The 15,338-nt window shown below is 42.8% G+C and overlaps 1 protein-coding gene across 4 annotated transcripts in view; it reads right to left on the minus strand.

Moving 5' to 3' along the window:
• Positions 1–15,338, minus strand: part of ANKRD50 (ankyrin repeat domain containing 50) — a 53,926-nt gene that overhangs the window by 22,048 nt on the left and 16,540 nt on the right. For 3 of the 4 annotated variants that reach the window (XM_075929863.1, XM_075929862.1, XM_075929864.1), the window contains exon 3: positions 8,148–8,377. The exons of the other annotated variant lie outside the window; for it this stretch is intronic. In XM_075929863.1, coding sequence (XP_075785978.1) covers positions 8,148–8,377 — 230 coding nt within the window. The remainder of the gene's footprint in view (positions 1–8,147; positions 8,378–15,338) is intronic. 4 annotated transcript variants of the gene reach the window in all.

Genomic DNA, 15,338 nt, shown 5'->3' on the forward strand with positions numbered 1-15,338 from the left:
CTATTTCGAAATAAGCTACACAATTGACGTGGTTCAACCTGCATAGCTTATTTTGAGTTAAGTCCCGCTGTGTAGATGCACCCTAACAGATTTAAAAGTAAACATCTTAAAAAAAAAAAAAACAACTTCAAAAATCAGGCTACAAAGAGAAACAGCAGAGCTGCAATTCATTTGCAAATTTAACACAAATTAGGACTGAATAAGAACTTAGAATGGTTATTTCACTACAGATTGACCCCTTATAGTACAGGACCCTCGGAACCTAACCGCTGCTGAATATGAGAATTTATAAACTACGAGAAGTAAATACTGTCTAGCGAGGACTCTGGCTAGGACCAAAGATGAACGGATTAGTTTGGGATAGATGGTTGGGGCACAACAGTATAAGGGCTCTGGCTGGGGGTACAGGTTATAGAGTGGGCTTGGGTGGAATGAAACAGGATGCTCCAGAGCTATTGCAAGGATAGTGCCCTCCCCCTACTCGCTCACTCCTTACAGCAGCACCTGAGCTGAAGGGGAACAGTATGTCACCCTTTGCCAGCTCCAGGACTACAGCAAGGTCAGGGCTCGGAATGGTCTATGGCAGGATGGGCATGGGGCAGAGTTGGGTCCAAGCCACCCGGCATGTGGTCCAGGTTTATTGGTTAATTGTAGGGATGTTAGATAGCATGTAATTGAATAGTTGCATAACCAAATGAAATTTTAGCAGTTACATGACTATTTGATATCCCCGGGGATGGGGACAGCAACGGCAACTCAGAGGCAGCTGCGTGAGATGACAACAGACCCTATCCACAGAGGGTCTCAGTGCCCCATGGACAGAGGCTGCTCCCCGACAGCAGTCCCTGTCCGAGGGGAAGCTTGGGCCACCCAGTGAAGTCTGTGGTGAGCCCATGTGACCACAAAGTCTGCTACGTAGCATTCTCCTCTGCCTCCCTACTCCGATGCTGCTGCCTCTGATAGAAGCAGCAGGGGGGCGGAGGGGCGAGGTGTGGCACTGCAGAGCCAGTGCTGGGGGAAAACTAGCTTTTAAGCTGCCTCCCCCCCCCCCCCACTGCGTCTGTATGAGGCACAGGTGGGTCCGTAGAGCTAGCACACATGGGGAGCCTTCTTGAAAGCTGGGTACCCAATTGTTTTGGCTCTCACCCGCCCCCCTCACCCTCCGTGCTTCTGCCTCTTAATCAGAAGCAGCAGTGCGGAGGTGGGGAGGAAGGCGGATCGAGTGCCCATGGGGAGCTAGCTTCTCATGGACACTGGCTCCCGCTCTTCCCTCCTGCCCTGCTTCCTCTGATACAGAGGCAGCAACGGGGGAGAGAGGGTGCATGCTGTCGACAAGATTAACTGATAAACCCAATCTTATCAATTAATCATGTAGTTGCCTACACTTTGACATCCCTAGTTAATTGTTTGATCGTCTATCTAAATTCTTCCCCCAAGTGAAAAGACAACAGAAGACAAAAGAAATGCAAATAAAGTGCTGGCTTGGGGGGGTATAGAATTCTGGTTTTGTGAAACACTAGTCTACTTCCTTTAGGCAGAGGGGATAGCAAAGTTTGAGTAACCTGCAAATTTCAGTAGTAAGGGAATCTCTTCGGGGCCAGACTGGTTAGAATAGTCAGGAAAGCATTAAATAAACAATAAAAGAGGATGATGAAAAGAGGGAAGATGTAAGCACTCATTTAGCACTAAATCAAGATGCTGAAAACAAAATTCATCAAGGTACCAAAGGACAGGAAGGAGATAAATTCTTTAATTGCCTCTAAACCAACACTAGGATAACAAACAAGAGTAACTAGATTAGATCACTATGAACATACATTTAATCTAATTGGTTTTACTGAAACCTGTTGGGATGCTTCACATAATTAGAATGTTAAAATCAATGGTTATAACCAATGTAGGAAGAAGGCTGCATTTGGTTAAAAATGATTTGTTTAGAAGGGAAGTGAAGGCCCCTATAGAAAATAACCCAACCACAAAGGGGATGTTGCTAAAAAATGGAAAAAAAAAGAGTAGATAATAACTATTGAAAATTGGTAAGGGAGACAAAGGAATGCAAGGAGAAATCCAAGGTAGGCAGAGTTGCAGGCAATAAGAAAAGTTAAAAAAATACATAGTAGGAACAAAAAGAATCCTGACAATAGTAATGGCTCATCACTAGATGGAAATAGTAGAAATGTCAATAATAAAGATAAGGCAGAAGTATTAATTAAATACCTCTATGCTGTATTGGGGGATAAAAAGGATGTAGTTTCATCACGTTATGATAAAACTCTTAATATGTCAAGAATAAATCAGGATGATATTAAACAGCAGCTATTAAAGTTAGATATTTTTAAATCAGCCACTCTGGATACCTTGCAACCAAGAGTTTAAACAAAAAAAAAAAAAAAAAACTAATAGAGGTGATGACTTTCATTAATGGAACATAAGGGAAGTTTCGGAAGAAAGCTAATGTTGTGCCAATATTTTACAAGGATAAATGGGATGACCCACTTGCTTATAAGCCTGTTAGTCTGACGTTAATTCAGGGTGAGATAAAGGAATGGCTGATACACAACTCAAAAAAATTAATAAAAGGGAATATAATTAATGCTAATCAACAATGATCAAAGCTCCAAAGATCAGAGCCTTCTGGCCTGTACCAAGGCACTGATCAAAAACTCGAAGGGACAGAATCGAGTCTCTCACTATTTGGGGCTCCAACAGACAGACGTGTGTCTGCTGCTTACTCATGGGCCCACAGCCCAGTTATTTAGCTCATATTGACAGAAATAAAAACCAAACAAGTCAAACAAATGACCTACAGATAGAACACACTTCTCATCAAGTCCTGCTATCTCCAATCAGAGAGTCTGTGGGCTGTTTTATACCCATGGTCTAGAATAGCATTCACGCTATTTGCACTAGGACTGTTAAAATGAGTATTTTGGTAAACATGTAACCACTGAGCAGTTTAAACCACATGTTTAAGCACGGGGGGGGGGGAAGGGTGGAGAGGGGGAGGCAGCTCCATGGGAGCAGGTGAGCTCAGGGAGCTGGCTTTTAAGACGGCTTCCCACTCCCACAGAACTGCCTGTTTCCTCTCATCCCCCCATACTATAATGTGGAAACAGGGTAAGGTGGGATGGGAAGGGGAGACAGTGCTTGTGGGAAACCAGCCTGGCTCATGTCTCCTCTCTCTCCATTGCTGCCTCCAATACAAAGGCAGCAGCCGTGGAGGGGGAGGGGGGGAAAGGAGGAGAGGCGAGGCCTGTGTGTAACTGTTAAAATTTAATGGATGAGCTCAGGCTCATCAGTTAACCAGCTACAAGTGTACACTATCACATCCCTAATCTGCACCCTCAGAGCTATGAGTAGAATGTCCACCTATGAATAGAATGAGTAGAGTGCATAGTGGCAGCTACCCTGTCCCAAGGGGAAATGCATCTTGTGTTTAAGGTCATAAACCACACCTATGACCTCCACTCCACCATATATACTTCATAGAAGTTCCCCACATCCTCCCATGCAGTTTTATGTTGAACTCCAAGCAGGCTTTTAACTACCACAAATAAGGGAACAGAATTTGCTTAAGGAGAGATGCGAACAAACTTCCTTTCATTTTGTAGGTTTATCCAAACTGGAACATCTTCATCAGTATCATTTTAGTTTTATAACTCAGAAAATGGAGCGTCAACCATTCCCCTTCTGCCCACACCAGACCTTACCTGAACACTTAATATTGCAGTTATTACAATAATCCTCTACCTACTGACAAACTGGTCAATTGATCAAGATTTATATTCTTTTCTGGTGGAGAAACAACCTTCTCTAAATATACTCAAATTCATTTTAAGTTGTGTTCAATTACGTTAGGCTTCATTCTCTCTGGTTTTATGGTAGAGCCAGAGATGCCAGAGAAGAAAAGATTTTAATGGTTCATACAGAGTTGCAACATTTAAAGCTAACTTCCTTATTATGTTATTCATTAAACCAATGTCTGAGGAAATGAGAAGCTAATTAATTCAAATGAAACTTATTTCTTAAGCTTATATATTAGTTCTGCTGATTTTTCTTGTCAGAAACTCCATCTGGAAATGTACTTTGAAGACAACAGAATAGCAGGTTTTTCAGGAGTAATCTGCAACATGATGTGATTCAACACAATGAAAATAAAATTACTTTTATGGTAGTTCTCTCTCCTTTTTTGACAATGGCTAAATATTTAAGCAGCCAATGTTTGAAAAATTATTCCCATAAATACACGCAAAGAAACTAAGACACCACTCTGAACTTAGTTCTCATTCTCCCAAGAACAATTTTCATGTCAGCCAATGATTAATACAGTGCTTGATTTCAAAATACAGTTATCACATTATCTTTTGACTTCTGTGAAAGCTAGTAAAAGTCTATCAAAGATCTGGGATTCTATTCCTTAATCACATTTTTGTCCCAACTGGTTTCCTTAAAACACAAAGACTTTTTATGCAGGCCTGGAATCCAGTCTTGGTGCTTCCCTTTATTAAACTTAATATTACCATCACCTTGGAACTATTAACGATGGTTTGTAACCTGTCTGTTAAATTAACTTCTATACCAAGTGACTGAAAGATAGTTAATGTGATGCCAATATTTAAAAAGGGCTATAGAGGTGATGCTGGCAATTATAAAGCAGTAAATGTAACATCAGTGCCAGGCAAATTAATTGAAAATATAGTAAAGAATAAAATTGTAAAGACATATTGATTAATATAATTTGTTGAGGGAAAGTCAACATAGCTTCCGTAAAGGGAAATCATGCCTTACTAATCTACTAGAGTTCTTTGAGGGGGTCAACAAAACACATTGACAAGGGGGATCCAGTGAATATAGTATACTTAGATTTCCAGAAAGCCTTTGACAAGGTCCTTCACCAAAGGCCCTTAAGTAAAGAAAGTTGTCATGGGATGAGAGGGAAGGTCCTTTCATGGATCGATAGCTGATTAAAAGACAGAAAGCAAAAGGTAGGACTGAATGGTAAATTTTCAGAATGGAGAGAGATGACTAATAGTGTCCTCCAAAGGTCTGTCCTGGGACCAGTGTTCCCTTTAAGGTGCGCGCCTGCGTGGCCATGCACAAATTCTGAGCCCACTCATGTCCTCTGCAGTAGCACTCACCTTCCTGAACCTGGAAGCTGAGTGGCATGGCTGCTCCCATAGCCGGGGCTGTGTGGTGGGTGGGGATAGAGCCGCAACCAAGGTGGAAGGTGGCTGCTCTGGGCCAAACCCAAGGTGGGAGGTGGCTGCCACCAGGTTTGACACCACAAGGTGGGCGGCTGCTGCCGCCTGAGATTGGAGCGGGGGGCATGGGGTGGGGGAAAGGGAGAAGCAACAGAGGGTGGAGGAAGAGACAGGGGTGTTAGCTATGTAACAGGGCAGAAGATGGGCAGAAGCTAATGCATCTGCACAGTAAGTGGGCCTTTCTTCCTTAACTTACATTTGTTTGTTTGTATGTATATAAAAAAATAAAAGTTTAATCTTGTGCGCCAATATTGAGATCATATGCACTTGTTCGAATGTGTGCCACCATGACACCCATCAGGTACTATATTTTGTTAGTAACTAATGGGTGCCATAGTGAACACATCCAAATATTGGCGCACAAGCCAAAACTCGTTCCACTCATGGACAGAAAATCATAGCGGGAACATTGCCTGGGACCAAACCTATTTATAAATGTTTATTTATAAATAATCTAGAAAAAGGGGTAAACAGTGAGGTGGGAAAATTTGCAGATGATACCAAACTGCTCAAGATAGTTAAGACCAAAGCAGACTGTGAGGAGTTTCAAAAAGATCTCACAAAATTATGTGATTGGGCAACAAAATGGTAAATGAAATTTAATGTTCCAACTGCACATATAATATGATGGGCTTAACTCCAGCTAGGGAGGTTTAGGCTGGACATTAGGAAAAACTTCCTGTCAGGTGGTTAAACACTGGAATAAATTGCCTAGGGAGGTTATGGAATATCCATCTCTGGAGATATTTAACAACAGGTTAGATAGACATCTATGAGGGATGGTCTAGACGGTGCTGGGTCCTGCTATGAGGGAAGGGGACCCTCTCAAGGTCCTTTCCAGTTCTAGTATTCTACGATGGGGACTAATTTAGCTACAGCTACTCAAGAGAGAGATCTTGGAGTCATTGTGGACAGTTCTGTGGCTAGTTCTCTGAAAACATCTATCTAGTGGCAGTCAAAAAAGTAAACGTTAGGAATCACTGAAAAAGGGATAGAGGATAAGACAGAGAATATCTTATTGCCTCTATATAAAACCGTGATACGCCCACAACTTGGACACTGCATACAGATGTGGTGGCCTCATCTCAAAAAAGATACATTGGCATTGGAAAAGGTTCAGAAAAGGGCAACAAAAATGATTAGGGGTTTGGAACAGGTCCCAGATGAAGAGAGATGAAAAGACTTAAGGGGGAGATATGACAGAGGTCTATAAAATCATGAGTGGTGTGGAAAAAGTGAATAAGGAAAAGCTATTTACTTGTTCCCATAATATAAGAACTAGGGGGTCACCAAATGAAATTGATTGGCAGCAGGTTTAAAAACCACACAGGAAGTTTTTCTTTACCCAGCAGTCAACCTCTGGAACTCCTTGCCAGAGGATGCGGTGAAGGCTAGGACTTTAACAGGGCTCAAAAAAGAGCTAGATAAATTCATGGAGGTGAAGTCCACCAATGGCTATTAGCCAGGATGGGTAGGAATGGTGTCTCTAGCCTCTGTTTGTCTGGAAATGGATGACAGGAGTGGGATCATGTGATAATTACCTGTTATATTCACTGCCTCTGAGGCATCTGGCATTGGCCACTGTCAGCAGACAGGATACTGGGCTATATGGACCTTCGATATGACCCAGTATGGCTGTTCTTATGTTCTGATGAAATGATCTCATGACACAGCAAGGACTGGATGAACAAACTGTAGGAGATTCTTTACTGTATAACCTTTGCCGAAAAGTATACTTCTCTCAAGATCTAATTCTGCAGTCAGTTATACCATGCACTTAGCTTGAAAAGTTTAGTCCTGCTTTCTTAAAAAGGAGGACAACTTGAAATTAGATGAAAAAAATTGTTGAGGCTCATAGAGTGTTTGTTAGGAAAGGAATATGAGGGGAAGCAACATACACATGACACCTACACATTTTCAAAATCATAATATAGCTTTTTAAGATCAGAAAAAGAAGAGGAAAAGCTCCTTGCCATAACAATCTTACCTGGAAGATCTAATTTACCAATGAAGTATTTTGATACTACAGTAAACTTCCGATAATCCGGCACCTTTAGGACCCAGTGGGTGCCGGATTATCAAATATGCCAGACTATCGGAAGGGGGGGCTATGAGGGGTCTAGGGTGGTGTGGGGGGGATGCCACCCCAGACCCCTCATAGCCCCCGCTTCTGATAGTCCGGCTCTGCCCCAGGTTTCCCCAATTCAGCCGCTGCTGGTCAGTTTCAGCAGCGGCTGACTTGGGGACGCCTGGGGCACAGCAGCCGGGGTGCTGCCGGGTTGGTCCAGTAGCGTCACTAGTTGGCGCTACTGGACCAATCCGGCAGCACCCCAGCTGCTGTGCCCCAGGCGTCCCCAAGTCAGCCGCTGCTGAAACTGACCGGCGACTGACTCCGGGACGCCCAGGCCGGGAAGCCTGAGGCAGAACTGCTCTGCCCCAGGCTTCTCGGAATCAGCCGCTGGTCAGTTTCAGCAGTGGCTGAATTGGGGATAGCTGGGGTGCTGCCAGGTTGGTCCCGCAGCATCGAGGGGCAGCGCTACGGGACCTACTGGCAGCACTCCAGTTGCTCTGCCCCTGGCTTCCCCGATTCAGCCGCTGGTCAGTTTCCAATGGTCCGGCTGCCTGGAGCACTTCCGGGTTCCTGATAGTGCCAGACCATCAGGAGTGCCGGACCATCAGATGCCGGACCAATGGAGTTTTACTGTATATATTAACTACTGATCAGTAGTACAGAATGATTATCAAGGTTTTTAACAGTTTGACAACAAATTTAGAGCAATTAAAATGTATACTTAGCATTTTCAACCACCTGTAAAGTTCCTGTAGAATTATGCATGTTTGTTACCGCACGTAGGTAGTTAACAATTCACAATTGTTTGTACTCACCTGTAAACATTTTGGTAACAGTTTTACTCTGCTTGCGAGCAGAGCAGAGGAGAAGCAACCATGGAGGGAAAAACTCGTAGTGATCAGCTAAAAGCTCTGCAATAGTTCCAGATATGCTTGTAGAAGTCTGTTCACCTTCTGCAACATTACAACCCTCATCAATCGAATCTACAAGTAGAAAGAGGCTCTGCTGGGGGGGCTTCATCCCCAAAAGAGGAAGGAGAATGCACCTGCAAGAATTATTAAACAAAAATAAATCAACATTTTACATATATGGGGCAGCTCACCAGTTACTGTAATAGTCATCCATGTCAAAGTGACAACCTTTTAAAAGTACAGTACCATTTTTAAAACCATCTGAGGAAAGGATTTTAGACAGTTACTTTTAATAGAGTATATACTGAGACAAACTAAGGTTTTTATTAATAAAAGTATTCTGGATAAAGACAAATGGATCAATTAATGATGTTCAGTGTGACTAAGCAGTACTAGTTTTCTGACATCGGTAAATTAAAATTTACAAAAAGCATATACAACTCTTAGAAAAAAATTAGCTTACAGACTGGAAGGTTTCTTTGTTTAAAGTTTTGGACGTTCACGAACAATGTGTGTCAACTAATATTAAGTACCCGTAGCAACAGTGGGGCTGGTGGTGGCCAGGTGGCCTGGGAAACCCAGAGGAACCGCCGAACGTAGCGGGGCTGGTGGTGGCCAGGCAGCCATGGCTCAGGAACCTTTAGGAACTCCTGGTGCAGCTGGCAGGCAGAAGGGCAGGGAACCTCAGCCAGGCCAGCTTTAGTGGGGCAGGACAGGGTACCCCAGTCTTGGGAGTCCCAGGGAGAGGAGCCATCAGTGGGGCAGCCTTCAGGGGAGTATGTTAAGTATGTTTCATTGGTGGATGAATTTTCTATCTGAACCAATTTTCATTTCATATAATTCTGTGTGAAGTTAGTTTTATATATCAAAGTAATGTGCCATATTTGAAATTGATAGTGATGGCTCCTTTTTTTTAAAGTGATGAAAACCCCATTCTATTTCCTAGCTACATAGAAAAAAAAACATAGCATGAGTGTATCAGGGTTTCTGGTGGTTTCCATTTTAATATTCAGTTATTGTGAACACATGAAATATAATGATAAAGTTTTATGCGGGTTTTTTTGGGAAGCGGAGGGGGGAAATCGTCATATATTTTGGTTAATAAGCAGTATCATATTTCTGAACCTTAGCCTAGTTTAAATTTCACCAGAAAAGGAAGTGATGAAATACAATATGAGTTGCAACCAGTCCTTAAAAGGTTAAAAGATCACAACAGGAGAAAAAATAAATAGTAAAGGAACTATTAATTACTCTCTTTTCAAGTGCATTTAGAAACCTTCTATTCTATCAGTGTGATAACCTCAAGCCTATGCAACAGATTCAGCTATTCACAGAGTGAAATAATGACGAAAACAGGCTTTTTTAACTATTTATTCTCGTTCTCAAGAGGAATGAATTGTAATTCTTCACCCCTTCTTGTTTCAAGTCAATGAAGACAACAGTTGTATGTCTGAAAGAAAGAGAACCTGTAAGTGTATAAACAGGACCTCAAAAGAGCTTTGGTAGTAGAGAAACATGATCCCTAGACATTAAACACACAGACATACACTTTCAACAGAGAGGTACAGTAAGATGGGGTGGTTGAATTTTCAGAACATATTTATGGATGCAATACTCCGATTTCGGAAACTATTCATTTTTACTTCTATATAATTTGTGTGTTTGAAAAAATTAAGTGCACATTGAAAATTCATTATTCAATGCAAATTTAACACATTTTCTCAAAACCTAGTGTGGAAATGTATATTTAATTATTCATACAAACAGATATGACTCTCTAAACAAGAGTGGCTCATTCACACTACCGCAGCCAAATAAATCAGTTTGTATGTCAGATGGTAGATCAAATATTGATAAATTACAATAATATATTCTTGGAATCTTTCTATTCATGACATCTATAAAAACAGTCGATAGTAATGCTTAACAATCTTCTTTATAATAAACAGCAAACCTTTGCATAGAAATCCTTTTATATATATAACTTATATCATATTAAGTTGCTCAGTAATAAAAAATAAAATCATTAGTAAAAGCATCAAAACTAAAACCTTACAACATTAAAACTAATAGCAAGCAAATTATCCTCATTACATCTACAGAATCAAGATTTTGTAAACTTATGGATATATAGGCACTCTCATCATTGAAGATACTCTGCAATCAAACCTTTGATTGGACCATTTGGTCCACCAGATTCTTTAAGACAGCTGTCAAGTTGCCTAGAATAAAGCAAAAATAGTTTTCTATATATGTGCAGGCTGCATAAGACCGTATCTCTGCTACTAAGCACCTCTTAAGGTGCTTTTGCGGCTCCAATATTGAGGTTGTCAAAAGATCTGTGACAAACAGGTGCATTTCCTGTGCATTTTAGGATGTACCCCATTTGTAAAGATCTGTAAACTGTCATGGAACAGATATTACTTCTAAGGAGCCCAAGGCCCTCATAAACAGCCATATTCCCTAGTCTCCTCCTACTCTAAGACCATATATAGAAAAAAATTTGTAAACAAATTACACACTGGAGTTTTCATATGCATACCTAACACTCTCTCTGAGGTACCATGACATACCAATAGTGAATCTGATTTGTGATCAGCATTTGTTAGATTTCTTATGAGGTTAGAAATCCATAATTTTGGAGCTAAAGTAATCAACATTAAAAATGATTCACCACCACCTCAAAAAACAATACTAAATTACTATTTAGGGGATATGCAAATTTTGGCTCTCCTCAGCACTTCCTACTGCTCATATACCACTGGTAAGTGGGTATGTTTGAATTAAAATATACAACTTCATCTACCTTAATTGCTCAACTCAAGTTGAAGATCTTAACTTGATTTTTGGTACTGTCCATACTGTGGCAAGTCAAAGGGAGCACACTCTCCTTTTGACTTCCCTTACTCCTCACAGGAGGAGGACTGCTGGCATCGACAGGAGCACCCTTTCAGTTCAAATCAGCATGTCTTCACTAGAGCGCTAATTCGTACCCCAGATGATCGACTGTGGCTGCTTTGATCCTATCGGTAGAGTAGATATAGCCTTAGAGAGTTCCCTGCTCAGCTTGCTGGCTTTTGTGAATCCCACTCTTAGGTGTTTAATTCCATATCCAAGGAAGCAAACTGAGACTAAGGATTCCACTAAGCAATAAAGTGCCAAAACTGGGTTATTTTATGCTAAGTTTAAATTCTCTTGGTGGATCTAGCCCCCCAAACCACTAAGCACATTCCAACTGAAGTTTCCTGTTACTGATATTCAAGTCCCTCAACATACATCTAATATAGCTATAAAACAATGCAAGATCTGTAATTTACTTGTGGATTGCATATCGAGGAGAAAAATCTGTGAGAAATCTAGCATATTCAAAGCCAGAATTACAACATTAATCAAAATAAATGCACACATTCTCTCAGTCATTATTTGTTTTTGCACGGGTAAAATACTACTGTTACCTCTACTTCAGGCAAAAAACTTCAACTAATTAAATGACACTATTTAGAGATAAGCCAAATTTCCAGTGAGCCCAAAGGAAAGCACAATATATGTGAACTGTCATAAGGGGTCAAATCAATGGGCCACCTAGACAAGTATCCTGTATTCCAACGGTTTCCAGCAGCAGATGCTTCAGAGGGAATAAACAGAACAGGGCAACTATCAAGTGATATACTCCCTGTCATCTAATCACAGCTTCTGGCAGCTAGAGATTTAGGGACAACCAAAGCATGAGGTTGCATCCCTGACCCTAACCATGTTGGCTAATTGCCATTGATAGACATATCCTCCATGAATGTTAACAATTCTTCTTTGAACCCAGATATACCTTTGGCCTTCACAACATATCCTGGAAATGAGGGCCACAGTTTCAATGTGAGCTCTATGAAGTAGTAATTCCTTAGGCCGGTTTTAAAAACTTGCTGCTTATTCATTTCATTGGTGACCTTACGTTCTTATGTTATGTGAAGGGGTAACATTTACTCCACATCCTTCATGATTTTATAGACCTCTGTTTATATCACCACTTTACTCATCTCTTCTTCTAACAAACAGCTCCAGTCAATTTTATAGGGAAGATGTTTTGAACTCCTCTCCCCCCCCCCATTTTTTTTTAAACACACACATGGGACAATCATAGAATCATAGAATCATAGAATAATAGGACTGGAAGGGACCTCGAGAGCACTATGCTCAATATTTGATGTGTGGGCATACCATGGATTCATATAGAGCACAAGTGGGGAACCTGAGGCCTGGTGGCTAGATGCACTCCTGGTTTATGTGGATACGGCCCCAAAGCTTGGGGTTCCCCCCCAACACTGGGGAGCCCACACTGGCACTCCAGTTCCCTCCAATGCAGGGCTGGAGAACACAGAAATCTACTAGGCTGACTATCCCCAGGGAAAGGTGTGCCAGTGGAATGTAGGGAGTGCTTTCTCTTAGTTGGGGACCATGGCAGTAACAGTTTGGGTTGTTTTTCCCCCCTCACTTGTGTGTGGGCCCCCAACTGATTTTTCTGTAGGTCACCGGCCCCGACCCCCCAAAAAATGTTCCCCACCCTGATACAGGAGCATGATATTTTTGTTCTTATTAAACAACCAAAGGACCGCCAGGGACCTAAAGGGGTCAGCTAGTCGTGACTGCTGCACTCAGGGTAGGAAAAAGTATTATCTACACCAGTGATTCTTAAACTGTGGCTCAGGACCCCAAAGTGAATCACAATCCTATTTTAATGAAGTTGCCAGGGCTGACTTACATTTGCTGTGGCCAAAGCTGAAACCCAAGGCTCTCTGCCATTAATGGAAGCCTGAGAGCTTCAGGCTTGGGTGACAGGGCTCAGGTTACAGGGCCTCTAGGGCTGAAATGTTTAGTCTTCACCTTCCTCCCCTCCCCCCTCCCCACACCCTCTCCAACAGGACAGTGGACTTGCGTTTTGCCTCCCCCAATACACCCTGGGTCATAAATCTCAGGATTCAATTCTCCCCCCCCCCCCCCAGGGTCATGTAATTTTGGGTGTCAGACCAGTGTTTCTCAATGAGTGGTATGAGTACGCTTAGGGATAATTGAGAGAAGCCTGGGGGCTACATCAAGACAACTGAACTTCGGAGAAAACTGAATTTGTGTTTTAAGTTTTACATTGCTTTATTATTTTTGTACTTTTTACATCCAAAAATGTTATCGCCTGCCCAGCTATGATTAAGTTGTTTAAACAAATGTGTTGGAAAGGTAGAAAAAAATTTGACTGAAAATTATAGGTACAGGCAGTCCCTGGGTTACGTACAAGATAGGGACTGTAGGTTTGTTCTTAAGTTGAATCTGTATGTAAGTCGGAACTGGCATCCAGATTCAGCCACTGCTGAAACTGATCAGTTTCAACAGCGGCTGAATCTGGACACCAGTTCCGACTTACATACAGATTCAACTTAAGAACCCCAGGCATCCCCAAGTCAGCTGCTGCTGAAACTGATCAGCGGCTGATTCCAGGAAGCCCGGGGCAGAGCAACTCTGCCTCGGGCTTCCTGTAGTCAGCCGCTGGTCAGTTTCAGCAGTGGCTGACTTGGGGACGCCTGGGGCAGAGCAGCTCGGGTGCTGCTGGGTTGGTCCAGTAGCGCGGCCACTCCTCGGCGCTACTGGACCAACCCAGCAGCACCCCAGCTGCTCTGCCCCAGGCGTCCTGATTCAGCCGCTGCTGAAACTGATCAGCAGCGGCTGAATCAGGACTCCTGGGGCAGAGCAGCTGGGGTGCTGCCGGGTTGGTCCAGTAGCGCCAAGGAGCGGAGTTGCGGGACCAACCGGCAGCACCCTACCTGCTCTACCACAGGCACTAGCTGCGTTTCCCCCCCCCCCCCCCCCAGCAGACCAGGGAGATGCGAGCAAAGCGGCGGAGGACCCGGGGCCGGACCCGCGGCGCTTCCAGCTGATCTGGAAGCGCCGCGGGTCCGGCCCCGGGTCCTCCGCCACTTTGCTCAGTGTCTCCCTGGTCTGCTGGCTCCCCCAGCAGACCAGGGAGACGGGGAGCAGCTTTTCTCGCCCCGGAGGAGGCGGGCGGCGGGACCAGGTGTCCCGCCGCTCCAGTCCTCCGGGGCGAGAAAATCCCCGTTCGTAACTGCGGATCCGACGTAAGTCGTGCCTGTACTGGGGGTACTTTTTTTTTTTTTTTTTGGAAAAAGGAGTACTTTATTTAAAAAAAAAGGTTGAGAAACACCGGTGTTTATCTATTCTGCTCTTAAAAAAAAAAACTCCAATGATGGGGACTACATAACCTCCCTAGGCAATTTACTGCGGTGCTTCACCACCCTGACAGTTAGGAAGTTTTTCCTAAGGGTCTAACCTAAACCTCTCATACTGCAATTTAAGCCCATTGCTTCTTGTCCTATCCTCAAAGGTTAAAAAGAACAATTTTTATCCCCTCCTCCTTGTAACAAATTTTTATGTAATTGAAAACAGTTATGGCCTCTGTCAGTCATCTCCAGACCAAATGAACCAATTTTTTCCAATCTTCCATGATAGGTCATGTTTTTTAGATCTTTAATCTTTTGTTACAGAGCATCCCCATAAGTCACTCCAGTATATATCCGTTCCACACTAACGTGGTTGGATGCTTGTAGGAACTGATGCCTTCTCAGTCCTCCCATTCCCCGCTCTTGAGTCATGTCAACAAAACCCCCAAAAAACAATTTGCACAAATAGAAGTTAGCTGCAGGAAAAAAATTCCCTGCTTCAAGTTGTTTTGCTATAAGTCCAAGTTTTTTGGAACATATCTTGGACTTATAGTGAGGAGGGTCTGAATTCTTCTATGGACTTTTGCCAAATTAGTCCACATCTTTCCTGAAATGTGGAACCCAGAACTGAGCGCACTACTTCAGTTGAAGCCTAATTACCGTGAAGCAGATCAGAAGAATCACTTTGTGTGTTTTAACACACTCCTGTTGATGTATCCCAGAATTATTATTATTATTTTTTTTTGCTAAGTGTCACACTATTGACTCTTATTTAGCCTGTAGGTCTCTTTCTGCAGCACAGGAGGCCCCCAACATGCAACCGCCCGAGTTCTAACCTCCCCCCCTCCCCATACCTACAAAAATGATTGTAAGTGCT

The sequence above is a fragment of the Pelodiscus sinensis genome, chromosome 5, assembly GCF_049634645.1.
Source record: "Pelodiscus sinensis isolate JC-2024 chromosome 5, ASM4963464v1, whole genome shotgun sequence".
In the NCBI taxonomy this organism is placed as follows: domain Eukaryota; kingdom Metazoa; phylum Chordata; order Testudines; family Trionychidae; genus Pelodiscus; species Pelodiscus sinensis.